This window comes from Manis pentadactyla, chromosome 8, assembly GCF_030020395.1.
Source record: "Manis pentadactyla isolate mManPen7 chromosome 8, mManPen7.hap1, whole genome shotgun sequence".
Lineage (NCBI taxonomy): Eukaryota > Metazoa > Chordata > Mammalia > Pholidota > Manidae > Manis > Manis pentadactyla.
Window position 1 is genome coordinate 121,999,734 of NC_080026.1, and position 22,317 is coordinate 122,022,050.

The window sequence follows — 22,317 nt, forward strand, 5'->3', positions numbered from 1 at the left end:
CGGAGCCTGGGTGGGGTTTGAATCTGGCATCTGTACTCACCAGCAGTGAGTGTTCATAAGTGGGCCACCTAATCTCTCTGAGCTTTAGGTTCTTGCCCTGAAAAATTAGGGTGAAAATGTCCTATCCCATAGGACTGATGGAGAGATCAAAAGGGGCACCACAGGCTAAGTACTGGTCACATGGTAGTTTTGCAGTAAATGTCAGAATCTCTCCTGCTCATCTTCCTCCCCATTACCTCTACACCTCCTCCCTGCCTCCCATTCTCTCAGGCCAATGCAAAGCACCTACCTAAGCAGAAGCTCTTTCCTCACAGTGTCTCCAAAGTGGGAATGCTGTGATGTGCTACACAATTTCCATGCCTCCCCTTTTTTCCTTATCTACCCCCCAGTGTCTCTCTAATTTGTTTCATCATCATCAGACTTTTACTCTAGAGCCCTTGACAGTGGAGGCCTTGTCTGAAGTGTCCCAGCTTTGCAACTTCTGCCCCACACTTCTATAGGCATGTTGAATGTATAGCCTGGGTTGTCCCAATGGTAATCCCAATTTCAAATGCACAATCCCATTCTTTCCATTAACATGTCCTGGGAATTCCAGTTCATTAATGTCCCAAATGTATTTCCTAATTACACCCACTCCCCAGAGGGGAAGTTAATGGATTTACAAAGTACCCTGACAATAAACCACATATGCAGCTTTCTGGGACAGTCTGTCTTCTTTCCAGACCAGGTATCCTTGTTCCTGGTCCAGAAATGACCATAACCAACCAACAGAGGTCATATGAAAAGCACATGTCAGACAGAACACCTCTGTCTGCAGTAAGATTCTCTGGGAGCCCATCACTGCCTGTGACATTGAATTCTGATTCAATACTTGTAATTTTTTTGGTTATTCCTTACTGCTAGCTGGGTTTGAGACTAGATTCAAGGGAGAAGATCCTCATTGCTTTTGGATGTGAAATGAGGATAAAGATCAAAATGTGTTTGGCACAAATTATATGCACAATTCTCTCTGTATGCAATTTTGAAGTCTGCTTTTTTCACTTAACATTAGTGTACATAGGTTTTTCTCATGTCACCAATTTTTTTTGGGTAAACAATGTCCTTACCAAATTCAAGATAGTGTCTACAGTTGACAATGATGGGGGTGTGAGGTGTGGATGGGCGGAGCAGATACCCAAGGGAGATTTAGTGTGTTGGAAAGTCTCTTATTTTGAGCCTGGTACAGGGCACACTTGTTTGTCTTAAATATTACATAATGTAGAAATTTATACCAGTAGTGAATTGTTATTTAACATGTCATTGTGTAGATATATTACAGTTTACTCTGTTTAAAGCTTGCCTTCCCTGAAGTTAGTTGATATTAGTAATTTTCACTTTGGGCTCTTAAATCATGTGGTGTTATTAAATGTCTTTGGGCATCAAATTTTGTGTGCATTTCAGCTCATTTTCTTAGGATAGATTTGTAGAATTATCTATCCTGAATTACTGGGTCAAAGAGTGTGACTATAATGAGTGCATATCACCAGACTACCTTTTAACAAAGTTGCAAGAGTTTAGACTATCATGCTTTTGTGTTCATTCAGCTTTATCTCACCAGTTGCTAAAAAAAATTTGCTGTTTTGCTAGGCAAATATTTGCTTCTAATGGTTTTAGCTTGTATCTCTTTGATTACCAGTAAAATTGAATATTCTGTCAGAAAATAATTTCTCTGTTGGAGTTTTTCTTTAATTGACATGTATGCATGAGTACAGATTTTTGCAGACTCACTTATATGTCAGTCCTATGTGGGCGGGTCTTGTTTATATGCAGGGTGGAGTGGGGTACATGATAGGCAAAGAAAGAGCCCTTGGGCCCCCTTCGTGAAAACCAGTTTGTATCTAGACCTTTGTCTTCCTGCAGTGCGGCCAAGCTCCTGGACAAGAACCCGTTCTCGGTCAGTAACCCAAACCCTCTGCTTCCTTCACCTGCCAGCCTCCAACTGGCTCAACTGCAAGCCCAGCTTACCCTCCACCGGCTGAAGCTGGCACAGACGGCTGTCACCAATAACACAGCGGCTGCCACGGTCCTGAACCAAGTCCTCTCCAAAGTGGCCATGTCTCAGCCCCTCTTCAACCCGCTGAGGCATCCGTCTGTGATCAGTGCCCCCCACAGTCATACCGGGGTGCCCCAACATGCTGCAACCATGCCCAGTGCCCGATTTCCCTCGAATGCAATTGCCTTCTCGCCCACCAGCCAGACACGAGGCCCAGGACCCTCTGTGAGCCTTCCCAGCCAGCCCACTAATGCCATGGTGATGCATCCTTTCAGCGGGGTCATACCTCAAACTGCTGCCCAACCTGCAGTCCTCTTGGGCATTGGCAAGAGCGGGCCTGCTCCTGCTGCAGCAGGATTCTACGACTATGGCAAAGCTGGCTCCGGCCAGGCGTATGGCTCTGAAACGGACGGTCAGCCCAGCTTCCTGCCAGCCTCCGTCTCTACCTCGGGCAACATGACCTATGAAGGGCACTATAGCCATTCAGGGCAGGATGGCCAAGCTGCCTTTCCCAAGGACTTCTACGGACCCAACTCCCAAGGGTCACATGTGGCAGGTGGATTTGTGGCTGAGCAGGCCGTGGGCATGAAAGGAGAGGTAGGTCCTCTGCTGCAGGGTCCAAACGGCCAATGGGAGAGCCCCCACGGACTCTCTGGCCAAAGCAAGCCTGATCTTACAGCAGGCCCTAACCTGTGGCCTCCAGTCCCCAGCCAGCCCTATGAGCTGTATGACCCTGAGGAGCCCACCCCAGACAGGACCCCTCCTTCCTTTGGGGGTCGGCTAAACAACAGCAGACAGGGTTTCAGCAGTGCCCGGCGGCGGGCCAAGGAGGAGCAGGCCATGCTGTCCGTGCGGCCCCTGCAGGCTCATGAGCTGAATGACTTTCACGGTGTGGCTCCCCTTCACCTGCCACACATCTGTAGCATCTGCGACAAGAAGGTGTTTGATTTGAAGGTGAGTCGTCCGAGACCCTGGCTGGGAGCGACTGCTGGAGCCTGGATGGGCTTGACACCACAACCCACTCTTGTTACTCATGAGTGAGGAGCTAGGACATGTGGAGCTTGGGTAACAGAATTTTGCCATCAGCACCCTTGATTAAAATTGTAGGGTCAGAATTCTAGGCATTAGGAAAGGTATTAGGTATCATTATGAAAAATGTAAATAGGAAAAATAAAAAAGTAAAATTATAGGTATTAGAGCCAAAATGCTCTTCAGAAATGTATCAGGGCCAGTCCCTTGCTTTAAGGCAAGTAAGAGATTCTTACCCGTGCTTATAGAGGAGAAAGATGTGGCTGAGTGGGGGGGGTCAGGTGACCCCACTTGGGTTACAGGTAAGGGACTCAGCAGTTGGAGCCTCCTGCCTCTTTGAGGAGGATTTCTCCTCTGTGGTATGCCGAGAAGCTACTGTTCTTGGAGTACATACATAGTTTTAAATAAAGGAGGGAAAAAGCTAGTGAAATATTGGATTAGGGACAAGAGAGTAATTCTCAGGTGAGACAGGCAAATTATTATGCAAGGCCTCAGCTTTCCCATCTGCAGAATGGAGATAGAGCCTCATGACACCTTCCCAGTGTTGTAAAATGCTTTGGGCTTCTGTAAGCATAGTATAATTTTCCCCAAAATGTGTTGCTGATGCAGTGAAATATTCCAAAGTAATAACAATTGCAGCAGCTAACATTTTAGACCCTCTCTGTATGTCAGCAGTAACTCTGCGGGGTAGAGAATATTATTAGTCTCGTTTTGCAGATGAGAAAACAAGGTCCAGAGAGATGAAACGACTTGCAGTGCCCCGTAGCTAGGAAGTGGCAGAGTGGAGGGTTCCTATATGGGTCTGACCTTCCCAGAGCATGAACATCTTAAGCACAGGGCTGTACGCCCTCATCTTTCATCCCATCTGCAGAGCATAACGACCCCTGCTTAGTGCTTAATGGGGGTCACAAAGCATATTGTTCACTCTGCTGGGGTCACATCAGACAAGTGTATCCCTGTCACCCCGCTGGGACACACTCTGTCACCTCCAGGCTCGGGAGGGGGCTGACTGACACCGGGAGGGGATGGAGCCCTTTCCAAGGATTTGTGACTCAGTGTGAGTCCACTGGCTAGATCCTCCCAAGTGGATATAGAAATGGGGGTGTCTCTCTGGGGGGCAGGGAGGGAGTGGCAGGAGGGAGGTGTGGTGCAACTAAGGTGCCCACAGGAATCGGACTTGTGGATCTGCGCTCCCATCCCAGCTGGGCATGGGATTTGCTGGTTGGCCAATGGAATGAAGGCTGGATGGGAAGGCAGCGCTGGGGAGGGGCCCGGAAAGGAGAGGATCAGGGGTGAGAGACGTGTTGGCAGGGCAGGTCCAGTCTCAGGGTGCTCCGAGCTCCCTTCCTGGCTGGGGAAGCCTTCTCACAGACTCAGTTCTCCTTCAGTTGTTGATCTTTCCTTCTGGCCTAGGACTGGGAGCTGCATGTGAAAGGGAAGCTACATGCTCAGAAATGCCTGGTCTTCTCTGAAAAGTAAGTGCTGTCCAGAACAGGTCTGTGCAAATGCTCAACAAATGTCCATTGAGCACCTATGGCATGTCACTTTCAGTTCTAGGAGCTGGGGCAACAGAGGGGGACAGAACAGGCAAAGTCTCTGTCTTCAAGGAATTTAGGCTTAACTGGCAGGGGGAGGGGACACAGATGATAAAGAAAATGGACAAGTGAATGACATAGCATCCCTGGTGGTAAATGGTAAGCAGAAAACATCAGGGCAGGCTCCAGGAAGTGTGTGTGTGTGTGTGTGTGTGTGTGTGTGTGTGTGTGTGTGTGTGTGTGTTACACTTGCAGGGGCTGCTCTTTGCATTTTAAATAGGGTGGTCAGGGAAAGTCCTCAGCGAGGACACCTCTGCAGGGGATGGTATGAGCCTTGCCTGTCTAGGGGACATCCATTCCCAGCAGAGGGAACAGCAGCTTTAGGGGCCCTGGTGTGGCCCTGAGATGTTCAGGCAACATCAGTGTGACTAGAGAAGGGTGCTGGGCTGAGGAGTCCAGGAAGTGCCAGGGCCAGATCCTCAGCCCTGGGGCATGCTGTGAGAACTTTGCTTAGCTCTGAGGCCGGTTGAAGACTGGGGGATTGGAGGGTTGAGCAAAGCAGCCATGTGCTCTGGGTTCACTGAACAGGACCCTGGCTGCTGTGCTGGGAATAGAAGGGGAAAGGTTAAGGGTGGACCCCCACAGACCACTAAGCAAGGGCTACAAAGTTCCAGACAGAGGGGGGGGGCACATGGCCCAACTTGTAGAACAGAGGACTGTTTTAAGTGTTTTGAAATGAGCACATTCAAGAGCCCTCCCCTTCTTACTCACAGAAACCAACAGGTGGAAGCAACCCAATTGTCTATGCCAGATGAACAGGTGAACAAAAGGTGGTGTATCCACACGGTATCATTCAGCCTTAAAAAGGAAAGGATTTCTGACATATGTGACACCATGGGTGAACCTTGAAGGCAGTATGTTAAGTGAAATAAGCTGGTCACTCGATGACCCACTTAGAGAAGGTCCCTAGAATATTCAGATTCACAGAGACAGAGTAGTAGAATGGTGGGTGCCAGGGGTTGGAGGGAGGGAAATGGGGAATTAGTGTTTAATGGAACTATACACTTGGAAATGGTTAAGATGGTAAGTTTGTGTTATGTGTATTTTACCACAGTTTCAGAAGTAATTTTTAAAAAGTCTTCCTTTTCGGGCTGTCTCTTTTTTTATAGTCTATTCACATAAGACTATTTTAACTATTTTGTTTTATTTTCATTTTTGTTTTCATTGTTTATAACCCTGCTGGGAATATAAATGCGAGATGGAGAAGGTGCTGGTGTGGCTTTGTGGTGTCTTTTCTCAGTTCACCTTTCTTCATTACTGACTTTCTAAACATTCCCCCCTTCCCCAATGCCTTTGTGATTTGCTTATTTATTTATTTTAAATTGAAATGTATTTGGTATGCAATATTATATTGGTTTCAGGTGTACAACATAGTGATTTGACACATATTACTAAATGTTCACCATGATAAGTATAGTTTAATCAGTTTCAAGAGTGGAATTCAGTGATGTTTAGCACATTTACAAGGTTTGCAAATATTACCATTATCTAGTTCCTGGACATTCTCATTACCCCAGGAAAGTCCCATGCCTGTTACATTAGACATCCCCATTCCTCCTTTCTCCCTGACCCTTGGCAACCACTAATCTGCTTTCTATCTCTACAATTTGCCTTTTCTGGACATTTCATATAAATGGAAGCATTCAACATGTGGTGTTTGTTACTGGCTTTTTTCACTTGGCAAAATATTTTCAAGGTTCATCCATGTTGTAGCATATACAATCTTTTTTATGGCTGAGTAATATTCCATTGTATGAGTCTGTCAATATCCATTTATCTTCAGATCTATTTTTGGTTGTTTCTACCTTAAGGCTACTGTGAATAGTGCTACTATGAATATTTGAATACAAGTTTTTGTTTGAACATCTGTTTTCAACTATTTGGGGTCTATGCCTAGGAGTGGAACTTCTGGGTCATTTGGTGAATGCTTTGTTTCACTTATTGGGCTGTTGGCTACCCTTCTTCCCACCTCCAGCGCTGGTGCCCGGTGTATACTCAGTTCAGCAGAGGGAACACTGTGTGCCTCTCCCAACAGCACAGCCATTTATAACCCTGCTGGAAATGAAGGTGAGTAAGGCCTCCGGGTCAGCAGCTCAAAGCAGAGACCAGCTTCCCAAAGGCATGTGTCTTATCTTTGATAACCAAGCTTCCCTGATGTACCCTCCTTATTTATCTATAAAACAAATGGATCCCAAGGTGGCTAACCTGCCTTGGGCCTGCTGTCTGAGCTGTTTTTGACATAAAGCCTTGCTGCTTATCAATGGGTCCAGATTTATAACCATGCTGATCACTGATCCGTGTTAGGAGGAAAGTTTCACTTTTCTCTTCTGACTTACATCCTCATGACTTTTGAAGGTAACGTAAAAGACTAGATTTTCATCCAGTTTGCGTAATTTATCATTTAGATTATGCCTCAAATCTTGGAACATCATATGCAGCCATTCCAGCAAGATCATTTGCTCAGACAAATCCTGCATTTCCTTCAGCCTCCCTGGGGACAAATGTGAGTACACAAGTGTTGTCTCCGTTGCCAGTCACTGTCATCACCCCAGCATTTGTTATCACCTACTATGCCGGCTTTGCTGGAGGAGGCTGGGATGAAGCTGGTGCAGATGTGGCTTTGTTCAGTGCAGGAAGCTGTGTTCCTGGGCAGAGATCAAGAGTCATTTCAGTCAGCTAGCACTGAAACACACGGATAAAAAAGTTGACATAAACTATTAAAATTGAAAGCACTCACAGACTTTCTAACATTTGGCACTAGTTTAGAAAAAAAGTTTGAGCTTTTGTGTGTGTGTGTGTTTAAGATGTTTTAATATTTTATTGAAGTGGACCATTTCCTATGAGAGGGTAATTCCAAAACTTAGACTAGAAAGAGAAAATTTGTTTGGAAGTAAGGACCGTGCATGGATGGTATCTGTCAGCCCCTTGGGGAAATGGTTGCGTCTGTTTAATACTTCTTTTATTTTTAGCTGTGTTTGCCTTCTTCTCTCCCTACAGTGTACATTTGAGTCCCCCAAAGCCCTAAAGCTTCATCCTTCTCTCTTTCCCTCTTTGGCTTTTCTTTTTACCCACTGTGTGCAGCCTTCTTCCCCCTGGAGCTAAGCCTCCTCTCTTCTCCTCTGGGAGCTCGGAAGGCGGTGGGAGCTGCAAAACCCACGCTAAAACAAACGCTTGGCTGAATCCTGCTAGAGGGCACACGGCTCTGTGTGTGTGCTGTGCCTGGTTTTTTTTTCAGTTTGTAATGTGAGCAGCTGCTGCCTCTTTCTCTCTTCCCATGCAACAAGCAAGCATAAGCACTCGAGAGCAGCCCCACGTGCTGTCCCCTCCACGTGCAGAGACATAGATGTGCAACCTGGGAAGGGCAAGCTGAGTGATGTGGGCCCTGAGGGATGAGTCAGTGGGAGGCGAGGAGGTTCACCATGAGAAGGGAGGCCTGCCTGGACAGGGATTTCTATATGCTTGTGTCTGTTTATTTGTAATGTTAAATCAGAGAAGTGCTTCAAGACAGAGTCCCTGGCTGGAAGCCCACACACGTTTTGGTGGAAAGAGAATTTTGTGGTTTCTCTGTCTGCCTTCTCATGTTTAGGGCATTGCACCATCAGTCCCAGGAGAGGAAAGGAGGGAGGCCTGTCATTTGTCTTTGAGGTCAGACACCTGATTACATGACCTTGTGTCCCAGTCTCCAGCACTTCCCACGCCAGGGCCTTTTTCCCCACACTGTGGGCCGTGTGTGCGGACTATGCCCCCAGCCCTGCTCCAAGGTCCTGGCACTGCGGGGAAGGGGACTGTGACTGAGACAGGGGAGGCTGGTTTGGGTGGCAGGTGGTTCAGCAGTCTGTGCATGGGAAAGAGAGCTGATGCCAGCTGAGGCCTTCTATGCAGGGGAGAGGGCTGAGTGGCTTGAGAAGCAGCAAGGACAGGACAGCTCTGCATCTGTCCTGTGCCTCAACCCTGCTCTCTGGCACTGAGCAGAGAACCAGAGGACCTTTCCTGTGGATGTGGAGCCAAGAGACTTAAGTTCAAGTCCTAGTCTAGAGCACCACAGCCAAGTGGCCTCAGGCAAGGCACTTCACTTCTCTGAAGCTGTGTTTCCTATAATGGGGATAGTAACTACCCTAATAATGACTTCTGAAGGTAAATGACTGGGTTTTCCCCAGCTGTGTAATTGATCATTTGATTATACCTCAAATCTTAGAACATGGTATGTAACCTTGCAACTTGTCTCCTGATGCAGTGGTCAGAGCCAGCGTGGGGGAGAGAGGCTTAGGGTGGAACAGGGTCATCCTGCCCTTGTGAGGATCAAATGGGACCACAAATGTGACAATGCTTGTGAACTGTGCAGTGAATAAGTAGTGATAGTCAAGATCATTACTAAATAATAAGTACTCTTAAGCCATTGTGGGGAAACTGGTCCTGCAGTCTGATAATTTGTGTTAATATTCAAAAGCTCTGAGTCCAAATGCCTGGAGATGGGGAGCTCATCTGGCTGGAGAAGCCACACAAGAAACATTTAGCTCCCTGCATGGGCAGCCAGCAGGAGACAGAGAGCCCAAAACACAGTCAGGTGATGCTGAAAACAATAGTTAACATTTATATAGTGCTGAATAGGTTCTTAGCATTTTTCTTTGTATTAGTTCATTCAGTCCTCCAGACAGTCCTGTGAGGTGGGAAAACTGAGGCATAGAGAGACTAAGTGCCTTGCCTGAGGTCATGCAGCTGGTAAGTGTTGGCACTGGGATTTGAAATAAAGCAGCCTTCTCTAGAGGTCTCACTTTTAACCACTAAGCCCTGCTGCTCTTCTCTTGCGATGATTTTTTCTTTATCTCCCTCAGTTCGCCCCACCGCCACCCCACAAGCTGCTTAGCAGGATCCAAGGCTGTCTTGGGGGTGACAGGGACGTCTCAGGCGTCAGCCAGCCATCAGCCATGGAGCAAGGTGAATAGGCCAGTGAAACCGGCACCTGAATTCATCTACATCATGACAGCATCTTCTAAGATAATCTCAGACATTAGAAGGCATTTTGTGCAGACCCTGTGGGGGAGGGGAGAGGCATCACCTACTTTTATTGTTATTATAAACTCAGTGAGGTCTTGTCGGTCACATGAGCCCCCCACGGATGAAGCCTGCCCCAGTCAGCCCCTATTTCCTCAGCGACTCGGTGGCCTCATCCTTCTGCCACGTTCTAGTCCCCTCGTTCGCCATTCCTGGCAAGCAGAATTGAACTCTGGTATGTTTCTTTTTAGGAAAATAAAATACAAAATATTATTGAAACTACAAAATACTGACATTTGAAGACAAGCTGAGAATTTAAGAGCTGATTAATCTGCTACCAAAAGATACTTTGCCAGGCTCCTTCAGCAGCAGGGGGGTCCCTCAGAGAAACTGGTGATTTTTTTTTTTCTCCCTGCAAATGCTGACCTCCGAAAATAAACAAATACATAAAGGGGTGATTGCTCCGTTGGCAAAGATGAGTGCCCAGTGACCTTCTTTTGCATATGTGTTTCTGTTGTTTTTATTGCTTATGTAATTTTTGTATTTTGTGAACAAACACAAAAGAAATCCTTAATGACAGTGAAATTCCTCCATTAGCTGCCTCCCAGCCCCCATAGAGAACCTGTGAATTTTCCTCCAGAAGTGCTTTCTGGTTCCCTGCCCAGGTTTTTTCTGTCCAATTCCACTTACATACATCTTTTCATAAAACACATTTTTGTTGAGTAAAACCAGAACCAGCCAGGACTTTGCCATTATAGTATCAGTATCGTTTGTGGAGCAAAGAGTAGTTGCAGTTTCTAAAATTCCGTTTTTAAGCAGGAGAACAAAGCAACATGGGGCTCTGGGAATGAACCTCCAGAAGGTCTCTGAACTGCTACAAAATCTAAAAGGACCACAAAACCCATCTACTACCTCCACCAAGCCCAGTGTGGCTGAATTTATACTTGTGTCAACTCTGTCGGAGTGTGAGCCTTTTGTTTCCACGTTTACTGTTGACAGAGATGGGACACTGAACTGACACTGTGAGCTGTGTTTGCTGGTGGGGAGTGATTTGTGTTACCCTGCCCCTCCCCTCCCCTTCCACCCCAGGGTCCCAGGAGAGGGGTGTTCACTTTCACTTAAGCATCTGCCATCTGATGGAGCTGAGGCACTTCATCCCTGGCTGCCTGCCTCATCATGAACAGAGTGATCAGGTTTCTGGAAGGGGCCCTGGGGGCCTTCTCAGACTGTAAATAGTTTTCGTGTTGTCTGCCCAAGACGCTCTTTGCCTACTGATTGTCCCGTAAAACTGCCTTGGAGGTTATTTAGTGCTGGTGCTCCTGATGGGCCTCCCTGGCCCCATTAACGGTTTCTTTCTCACCAAGACCCTGCACACTACAAAACCTGTGTAAATGAGGAAACTGAGGTACAGGGAAACATAAATGTTTGTGGAAGGCCAGAGGGTTAAGTTATAGGTTGTGCCTCAGATTGATGGCTGTTTCTGGAACATCTGCTGTCTGACTGCTCCGGCTTCCCGGCCCATGGCTCAGAGCACTCCCGTCTCCAGGCTTCCAGAGAATGAAGAGTAGTAATGGATGTGGCTGAATGCTGCCCACTCCCTCCTCCACCATTCCAGCTCTGCTATTGTTCTTGTCTCCTTGGCAGGGGGCCTCCTTGTGTATTTTCAAAGAGAACAAAGAGTAGGGAAACAGGAGCCCTGGGTGGGTTTTATTTATTTATTTTTCTTTTCTTTTACAAATCCTAATTATTTTTTCTTGTTGAGAAAGTAGTATAAAACATGTTGTAAAGACTTCAAACAGTAACAGAAATATAAAAACAAAAAATCCAATCCTGCAGAGAAAACTGCAGGTAAATGTCTTTTGTTACAGCTATATACCTCTAGCCAGTGTACGTGTGCATGTTTCATTAGAAAAAGTATATTTTTTACAAAAATCAGATAACACCACATAATCTGGTTCTTTTTAGTTCAGCATAAATTCTCAATACATATTTAATTGACATCTTTCCACATCTGAATATAAATCCCTATTTTATGCTGTAGCACCATCTATGTATGTATTTACCTTAATTAGCAAGTCTGTGATTGATTAATTTTTCAGTGAGATTGCAGTTGTGATCACAAATCCACCATTTAATTGCCAACAGATTAAGTTCCTTAACTTCTTTCAGACATCTGTGTCTGCATACAGTGATGGATGTGGGCCAGATGACCTCCCACTTTTAATATTTCGTGGCTCTAAAATTTGTAGGGATGTTGAAGTTGCTTGTGTAGGTGAACTACCCAAGACCCGCAGGCAAGTCTGGCACCAATAAAAGTGGATTTACTTTAAGTCAAAGCTAATATGCTTTATCAAGTATTTGGAAGTGTTGATGAAGACATCTGCATCTATCCTTCAAGTTAAGCCAAGATCCATATCTATGGAATCCATGCTCATTTGCTGTCTGCATAATGTGTTCAAAATCAACAGCACAAGGAATAAACATTTGCTGTGTCTGTCCTCAGGTGTGGTTAGCACAAAAACCAGACTGTGTACCACGTGAAATTAGGTCACACCTAAAGGAGGTCAAACTGGAGCACAAAAATTGTTTATTGGAGATGAAATCTACACTTTGTAGCTCTAGGGAGCACGTTGAGAGATAGTACTCTCTCTCACAGGCCATTGCCGTAAGCCACATTTTTATTGTAACTCTGGGAGTTAGTTGCACTGGGCCTGTTCTTGGAACTCATCTGTGAAGCCTGTTCCCACCTGCATCAGAAGGCATCCAAAGGTCTCAGAATCTTCCTACACACACATCTGTTTGCTCCTTTCACATTTCTGCCCATCTATAAAAGATTTTTGGGTGTGTTGAGAGGTCTGGGACCCAGTCACATAAACCATTAGAAGCAGCCTCCGGTTTTAAATGCATGACCCCAGCATGTGAAAATATACAGTTCAGGTCCCCAATCACATGTGGGACATTCCAAGTCAGTGCTAGCCTGCTACCCCCTGACTGGGAAGAGAAGACTGTCCATGTAGGCTAGTAATTAGGGCTTTGGTTACAACGCCTGACACCTTAGCCCTCTTGGGGATTTGACCTTGGGCTAGAAAGCTTCAAATGTACCAGTTGCCTGTGTGCCTCCCGGGAACTCAGCAGGCAGAACAGAGGCTGGGCTGTTAGCGGTGCCCATCAACACTTCACACCAGAAGTCCAAGTTAGTGAGGTCTTATATTCTCTCTGAACACATCTACTCTTCTGCCTCAGACCACATCTTTTAAAATGTGTCTTTGGTAACTTTTAATTTTAAGTATTATTCAGACTTACTGAAAAGTTGCAAGAAAGGTATAAGGAACTTCCATATGCCCTTTGCCCATTTTCCTTTACATTTTGGCCTATTTATCATTCTCTGTCTGTGTGTCCCTCTCTTGATTGTCCATCTGTTTATCCATCTTTATTTGTCTCTCCATCTCTCCATCTATCTTATCATCTATGCATGTTTTTTCCTGAGCCTTTGGAGACACTGTACCTCTTCACCCCTAGCCAGGTCAGTATGAATTTTCTAAGAACACAGGCTTTCTCTTACATCATCACAGTACAATTACTTTTTTCCCCCAGTCTAGTATCATCATAGCACATTCTTCAAGTGCTGGAAGAAAGGAGACAGACACTTATTTACAGGAGCCTGCTGGATGCCAGGCATTGCACCAAGGCGCTTTACATACACTGTGGCATTTTTGTCTTTTAAATAATGCTGTGGAGTCAATTTTTATTTTCCCTGTTTTATAGATAAGCAAACTCAGGCTGGGAGAAATTCAGTAACTTGCCCACAGCTAATCCCTGGGGAGCAGCCACAGATCTGGGTCTGTGTGACACTCCCACTGCCCTTGTATTGGTGCCTGGAAACCATATGGCACACACTTGATGTATGTCTGTCCCTGGAGAGGCACCAGGGCCCATGTGTCTTTAGTTCATCCCAGTATATTACCTCAACTCTGCTAGGCACTGTGGACACAGAGTCATTCAGGGGGTGGCAGAGCTCATCAGCAAGGTGCCCACTGCTTGGAGCTTATTGTCAGCCCTCTAAAGATGAGACCACCACCAACACAGGCATGTCTGAAAGACGACGTACTTGTGAACGTTTGCACACTGAAACAGCCCATCACATAGAGAGGGAGACAATTATGTTCCCTGGGACAAGGAGTGGTGAAGACACAGGTTTCCTGTTTCTGCCCAACACAGTTGGAAAAAGTTATTATTATCCTGGATCTTAGGGTTTACCTTGGCAAGGCTTCTGGGAGGAGTGGAATTTTCAAACTTAGAGCCACATAACCATGGATATCTCACATCTGGAAAGGACTTTAGACATATAGGCTACCTCCCTCATGCCAGACATTAGACTGAGGCCCAGAAAGGAAAATTAGTTTGTCCCTGTCACTCACCTAATCCATGGCTGACCTGGGACTCCCATCCCGGTCCCTTTGCCTTACAGGTTCAGGTTCTTCCCACTAAATCAAAAAGTCCCAAGATTTTTACAGCCAAAGCTCCCTTTAATTATTTACTCATATTTCAAGCAGCTGCCATCCTGCATTCCATGTTTGGAAAAGTACTGTATCTGCCCAAGTATTTATATTAGCGAGCAGTTAACTAGTTACCCATTTTTGTTAATCAAAAACACAGACATGCACCAATGAGACCTTCTCATCAGCTTAAGACCTAACTAGGGTTACCACACTGACAGAGTAAAGAAACTTAAAGTATGATCTCAACTCAGGTTTTTAAAATGTCAGAAATAATGGCCCTCCCTTGAGATAGTATTATCTTCAAAGACCTGTCAGGACTTACTGGAGAACCTAGGCTGGGAATTAGTGTGTAGCATCCTGCTGCTGTTCAAAGTTTAAACTGGTTAAACTGAAGAAGCTCTCAGGGTTGTCTATGCCCCCAGTGAACAAATCTTACTCTAAATGTAACATTCAAGGTCCTCATTCTCCCTGCCTCTCAGCTGCCCACTCTCTGGCCTCCCTCCCTTTCTCCTTCTTCATTCAAATCTCCCATAGGGTGTGGGGCAAATAATAGCCATGTTTATATGAACTGTTTCAAGAAGAGATGGGAGTGATTATACATCCACACCTTTTATGAATTAAATATGACTTTGAACCTACTTGAGTTTAACAAAACATTTTAGATCAATGACAGAAAAGAATGTAGACTGGACTATCCTAAATCAAGTAGTCACCAAAGAATATAACACAACATGTAAAAATATTCCTCTTTCTAACTGGATAGGATTTCTTACACATTCTGGCCAGACACAACAACACAGAGCAAGCCACTAACTCAGAGATTCTCAAGATTTGTATTTCATGGCTCACTTAGAAAATGATAAAATGAAGTAAACTGGTTAAACTGAAGAAGCTGTTCATCACTTGGCCTCCATTCTGCAGAGTGAACATCTTGGCATTACCTATACCCCATTTGCAGCTCACCAGTCAAGAAGCTCCAAATTCGTATAATTAACTGAAAGAATGCTTAAAATGATTCCTGTTTTGTGATACTAAGTGACAAGGGAATCACAAAATCCAACTTTTATTTCTAATAAAAATCTTGGGAGAAAAAAGCACTCATGGAATGTATTTTTAAAATCTGAATGAAAAACCTTAATTGAGCCTATTCATTTTAGTGCCTTTCTAACCACATCTGCAGCATGAATTTGTCCTGTTCTTTGGTGGCTGGCAGCTGTGATGGTGTTTATTCTTCAGGGCATGTTCTGCTGCCCAGTGGCATGGGGACTCATGCACAGACAGAAGCCTCTTGAGTTGCTCTTTCTGTCTGAAGGAGACAATGAGAGAGGTGCTGGCCATTGTGCCAGTCACTGGGCGACTGGACAGGCAAGGAGTGGGGATCAGCCCAGAACTGCCCTGCATGTCTGCTCTGTTGTCCAAGTACACATTAGCCCAGGCTGACCACGGTGGTCACACCATGCAGAAACATGTTCTGCTTAACGGAGGCCAGGCAGAGTGCCCAGACTCAGCCTGCCTGTTGACTAACTCGGAGGACCAGCCACTTTGCCCTGCTTCAGAGCCCAGCTGGGTCTGCGTCTTTACGTGGACTGCTTTCTTGCTAGTCCTCTTATCCCTGGACTGGCCTCAGTCCTCCTTAGCCAGACTCATACTCAGTCTCCCAGCTTATGGAGAGTTTTGTTTGTACTCCATGGAGGTGTGGGGATGCTCTGCAGGCTGCCTGGGCCACACACTAAATCCTGTTCCTCTTTGGGAGAGTGCTTGACCTCTGAACACTGCCCAGGGGGAGGTCTCAAAGGGGCACTTGGCTTTCTCTAATTCTTATTGACTCTAATTGTCCTTAGCCCAGATGGGACAATGAGAGCTTTTCATGGTAGAATGACCCAAGTATTAGCCCTCGTTAGGTTTGAGACCTCAGACTTACTCACTGTGTTGTCTTAACAGTGTTGAACCCACATCAGATGTAACGAGATGCTCAAATCCATTTTATAGAAAATGGTGATCACGCAAATGCAGGCTAGGCTATTTGAAGGTGTTTCAGGCTTGGAAAACTGCATCGTTCCCTTCCACATTGGATTGGCTTTTGGTTACTAATTCTTGAACCTCCCAGAGACTCTGAACTGATTAAGGTTTGCATAGGCCAAACAGATACTTCCTCCCTCTGGGAGCTTTGAGTAGGCCCAGGTCTTGGCTTCCAAACTGTGTTCCTTAGAGATGCCTTTGGGATTGCCAGCTGGAGGGTGGCAGCAGGGTATGGACCCCAAGGTTTGACTAGTCCTCCTTTTATCTATTGAATATATTGCGCTGGTGAGCAAGGATCCCAAGTCTAACCGAGTTTTGAAAGCCACTGACCTACACCACAGGTTGTTGCTGTGAATATCTATGTGTAGTTCCCATAAATCCTTTATATGCTTTTTTCTTTAGTCCAACAACATGAGGTATATAAGAAATAGGTAAAACGTCTCTCCCCTTATTCCCTTCCAGTTCTGCTCTTGAAGATAACTGGTGTTGACAGGCTGATACATATCTTCCCACATCTTTCTGTCTCTGCTGATAACCTTAAAAAATTTTTCAGTGTGAAAAATTCTGTACAGAACAGTAGAGACCAATATAATTAACCCCTGTATGCCCATCACCTAATTCCAATAATTATGAAAACTTTACACTTGCTGTATCTTTATCATATATTTTGATTTTTTGTTTTCTTTTACAAAAATGGCATCATACTACATACACATGCTACTTGGCAAGCTGTTTTTCACTCACTCTATCATAAAAATTATTCCTTATCAGTTCATTTACCTCCTCCTTTAATGACTGTGTGGTTTTTCACTGTATACTTGAACCATCACTTACCTAAACATTCCCCTATTCTTGGTCATCCAGGCTGTTCCCAAAATCATTTGCCACCTTACAAATTATCGTAATAAATACCCTTGTACCTAAGTATTTCCATATTGGTGCATTTATTTCTGTAGGATAGGTTTCCAAAAGTGAGATGGGAGATTCATGGGCTATATCTATTTTAAGTTTTATTAAGTATTGCTAAAGTATATTCTCGAAAGGTTATAGATATGCAAACTGCCCAGCAGCATTACAGATCTGCCCATATCCTCATATCTTCAATAGCCCTGCATGTAATTGCTCATTAAAAACAATGTGAATCTTTTTTGGAAGGCATTGGCATAAAATTGATATTTTATATGTGTCTGTGAATGGGTATTTTTTGCATTAATTTTGTAAGTTATAGTTTTGCAATCATTATTTGGGGGAAGATAGCCATTAGGAACATCCAGAATAGAGAACAAGAGGGAAACATGTTTTGAAGACCTGTTGCTACTGTTTGTTCCCATTAGTTTGCACAGCGGAAAACAGGTGCTGGCCGTGTGGTGCATATCTGCAATCTCCCTGAAGGAAGCTGCACTGAGAATGATGTCATTAACCTGGGGCTGCCCTTTGGGAAGGTCACTAATTACATCCTCATGAAGTCTACGAATCAGGTAGGTATGGGCACTTTCACACTGGTATGTACCAGGTAGATCACATGTTGGTGGAGGGGTATCATAATTTTTTTTTTTAAAGAAGCTATTCTTAAAGAGGTAATACTCAATTAACCTCCTGTTGCTGTGGCACAGAGGTTTTTGTTGGTAGTGGCGTTTTGTTTCTCCTTATTTCACCTTGTCTATCTTCTGATGGGAACAGGCCTTTGTGAATTAGCGAGAGGTCAGGAAGTACTTTAGAATGAGGTGCTTGTTGACAGAGAAAAGCTAACTGGCCCCCAAAATAAAAATCCATGGACTTGAGTCTTTTCACTGTGTTACCAACTCCCTGGACTAATGCCTACAGTCTTACTTTCTAAGCTTGTACCTGAGGGCCTGTGTTTAGAGCCAGCCAGCAACTGGTTAGGAACAGGCATTTTCGCTCATCTTTGGTGTGAGCATTTGAGGCCCTGGGGTCTCATAGCAGGAGAGTAGGTGGAAATGGTTGGATGCCCGGTAAGTCTAAGGAACTAAGAATCCTTAACTCCTGGGGATTGACTGAGTCCCTGGGGGTTAATATGTTTGTCTTCATTTCTAAAGTCAAAGGGGGAGTTTTAAAAAAATTATCATTGATATACAATCTTATGAAGGTTTCATATGAGCAACATTGTGGTTACAACCCTCACCCATATTATCAAGTCCCCCCCACGGCCCATTGCAGTCGCTGTCCATCAGCGTAGTAAGATGCCACAGAGTCACTACTTATCTTCTCTGTGCTACCCTGTCTTCCCTGTGACCCCCGACACCATGTGTGCCAATTATAATACCCCGCAATCCCCTTCTCCCTCCCTTCCCACCAATCCTCTCCCACTCCTCCCCTTTGGTAACCACTAGTCCCTTCTTGGAGTCTGTGAGTCTGCTGCTGTTTTGTTCCTTCAGTTTTGCTTTGTTGTTATACTCCACAAATGAGGGAAATCATTTGGTACTCGTCTTTCTCTGCCTGGCTTATTTCACTGAGCATAATACCCTCTAGCTCCATCTATGTTGTTGCAAATGGTAGGATTTGTTTCTTTCTTATGGCTGAATAATATTCCATTGTGTTTATGTACCACATCTTCTTTATCCATTCATCCACTGATAAGATCTTAGGTTGTTTCCATATCTTGGCTATTGTAAATAGTGTTGTGATAAACATAGGGGTGCATATGTCTTTCTTAATCAGAGATCTTGTTTTCTTAGGGTAAATTTCTAGAAGTGGAATTCCTGGGTCAAATGGAATTTCTATTTTTAGTTTTTTGAGGAACCTCCATATTGCTTTCCACAATGGTTGATTCTACATTCCCACTAACAATGTGGGAGGGTTCCCCTTTCTCCGCATCCTTGCCAGCATTCAAAGGGGGAATTTATACAGAGAATCAGCAATAAGAATATTTTGTCTTCTATTTTGAATTAATATTTTTGTTTTCTGAGTCAGAAGAACAGAGACATAGGAGAAATTTTTTCTGTAATGAAGGCATGAACTTTGGAGACTCAAAGTACATGAGATCCTCTGTGGTCTTCCTCTGTCAACTGGGCTTAGGACTACTCAGTGTCTTTGCTCCTACTTCTCAGAATTCTATTTTGGGTAAATGTCCAAAAGTCAACTTGCAACATGACTGCAGTAAGATGCACTGAATCAACATTATTCACATTTGACAGTTGAGAGCTAGAGGTGCTAAAATGTTTGCATCAAGAAAAAGGCACCTTAAAATGCTGGATGGCAAATTTGAAATAAAACTCTAAAGCTTCTTCTTAGTCTCTACGCTTCTGCCATAGACCATGTCAGCAGGAGAAAAGCATAGCTGAAGTTCAAAAATGAATGTGAGGGAAGTGGTTCAGGGACATGGAGTAGGGGGGCGCAGTGAGGGCTCCTTGTCACAGAGCCCTTTTCCTTGTCCACACTAGGAGACCAGATCAGTACATCACCAGTACAGTACAAACTAAACAAATCTAAGAAATTATAACAGCTATGAATCTGTCACAGCAGCTATGGGGGTAAACTGACAGGACAGTTAAAATGTCTATTTAGAAACATTCTGTGGACATTGATTGGAGGCAAAAACCCATTTCTTTTGTGTTTTATCAGACAATTAAATAAAGAGGACAAACACTGTGGAGGCATAACAGGGGTTTCCTTTATCTTTGATTCACAGAAGCATGGTCTTCCTTCCCAGGGAGGCCCTGAGCTGTCAGCATTTTTCTTTCTCTGTAAAGAATGGGAGAGCTCAGACACCCAGGGTTTGTGTCGAGTCTCCTGCCATCACCAGCATCAAATGGCAAGTTGTTTTGTAGGGATCAGCCCAAGTTCACTTGTGCAACAGATTCCCTGTACCTCCCTTTCCCCACCCCACCTCAGGGGACTGTGAGTTAATGGACCCTCCCATCCCAGAGGGGCTCCTGTGCCATGACATAGCCCAAGATGCACATACATAATTTTTAAGAACAATGTTTGGTAACTGTGGGGTTCAGGAGAGGAGCCATCTTATAATGAGCTGTTTTGGTGAAGTTAATAAATAGGTCTCTTTGAACAGACAGGATCAAAGAGAGCCCTTCCTTGTACTGATTTTTTTTTCTTTTTATTGAGGTATAAAATACATCCTCTGAAGTGCACTAACCTTAAGTGTACAACTCCATTAATTTTTTTACATGTGTACACCCATGTAATTACCATGTAGGTCAAGATAGAGAACATTTCCAGAACCTCAGGTTTCCTAATGCCCCTTCCAGTCAGTACCCCACCCCTACCCCAGTGGGACATTCACTTCTAACTTCTATCGCCATCGCTTTGTTTTGCCTATTCTTGAACTTCACATACATGAACTCATACCTTGTCCTGAAATTTGTTTAATACCATTCAAGTCAAGTCCAATGTATGCCCTTCCTTCCTTCCTAGGCCTTTTTAGAGATGGCTTACACTGAAGCTGCCCAGGCCATGGTTCAGTATTACCAGGAAAAATCTGCTGTGATCAATGGTGAGAAGTTGCTCATCCGGATGTCCAAGAGATACAAGGAATTGCAGCTGAAGGTAAAGCATTCTCTCATGCGTGCAGTCAACAGGCATCAGCTGACGGCTTCATCTTTCTCAGGCTCTTGCCTAAGTTCTGGCAGGAAGGAGGGGGCAGGAAAAGATCCAAAAATTACCCACTGCCTTTGAGGATATCACATGGGAAGGCAAACCATTATAACAAGAAAAGTGCTCTTTGAGGTAAATACACAGGGATGCTCGAGACAGGACGACCGGGGCCCAAGGAGGATTGTATAGGGAAGGCCTTGGAGGATGAAGGAAGGAGGGAAAGGCGATTGCTTTTCAGAGGTGGGGCTTCCAGGCACAAACCCCTGAGTATAATCTCCTTCCCCACTCAGTAACTTTTCCTTCCTCTGTCACCTCCCTTGATCTCTTATTCTCTGCTCCGTCATTTATAATTATGTCTTTAACGCCACAGAAATCCTTCTAAGCAGCACATGACTGAGTTGGCCACTTTCAGAACTCAGGGCTGAATTCAGATACTTCCAAACAGGGCTTTTTTTTTGGATTATTTTTTTTAGCTTGTTCTACATTCTTCTTTTCTTTTCTTTATTTCTTTTTTGGGCGGGGGGCAAGTATAACATATATAAAGTGACTAATTATGTATTGTACAGTTTAAAAAGTAATAATCCCATAAAACCACCACCAAAGTCAAGACTTAGGGTCCAGAAGCCGGATAGGACTCCAGCTGCACCCAGAAGCCTCCCTGAGTTGCCTCCTTCAGCTCAAACCCTCCCCCTCTACTCTCTTGACTTTGAGGATAATGGTTTCCTTGCTTTTCCTTATAGTTCTACAGCTCATATATCCCTCCCTGAGCATTCTAGTTTAGTTTTATCTGGTTTTGAACTTTATGTGGATGGAGTCATACTGTCTGTCGTCTTCCATGTCTTGCTTCTTCCATTCCACAATATACAACCAGTGTTGGGTGTGTCTCTTCTTTGTTATGTAAATTCCCATTGTATCACTATAAATGTATCTGTTGATGGATATTTGGGTTGTTTCCCGTTTTAGGGTGTTAGGGACAATGCTACCATGAACAATCTCAAACATGTCATCCTGTTTCACACACATGTATGAAAGCACATAACCAGGGAAACATGCATAGCTAGGAGTGAAATTGCTGCATCACGAGACATGCTTACCCTCAGCTTTATCAGATACTAGCAAGCTCTTTTCAAAATAGTTGTCCCAACTGAGAGTTTTCAGTGGTGCACATTCTTGCTGACATTTTATCTTGTCTGACTTTTTAATTTTTGCCTACTTGGGGAGAGAGTAGTGGTTTATCATGTTTTTTTTTCCTGATTACTAATTGAGGTTGAACACTTTTTCGTGTGTACTAGCCATTCCATTTGGACCTTCTCTGGTGGGAAGTTTCTTTCCAAGTCGTTTACCCATGCTTTTCTTTTAGAGTATGTCTTCTTTTTTTTTTAACTGGAGGTAGAATCCTTATTAAATAGGGACTGAGAATGAGAATTAGAGTATGTCTTCTTAATGGTTTGCAGGACTTCACTTAACTGGAGCACCTAAGTCCATTTTGGATTTATTGTAATTAATGCTGTATTTGTGTTTAAATCTACCTTCATATTTTGTGCTTTCTACTGTCCCATTTAAAATAAGGATTTTTCAGTTC

General features: G+C 44.4%; 1 protein-coding gene across 1 annotated transcript in view; it reads left to right on the forward strand.

Annotated features, from left to right (window-relative positions):
- Nucleotides 1–22,317, forward strand: part of RBM20 (RNA binding motif protein 20) — a 177,334-nt gene that overhangs the window by 124,390 nt on the left and 30,627 nt on the right. The window contains exons 4-9 of the mRNA XM_057505391.1: nt 1,900–2,986; nt 4,475–4,536; nt 6,632–6,723; nt 7,062–7,159; nt 17,501–17,644; nt 20,556–20,687. Coding sequence (XP_057361374.1) covers nt 1,900–2,986; nt 4,475–4,536; nt 6,632–6,723; nt 7,062–7,159; nt 17,501–17,644; nt 20,556–20,687 — 1,615 coding nt within the window. The remainder of the gene's footprint in view (nt 1–1,899; nt 2,987–4,474; nt 4,537–6,631; nt 6,724–7,061; nt 7,160–17,500; nt 17,645–20,555; nt 20,688–22,317) is intronic.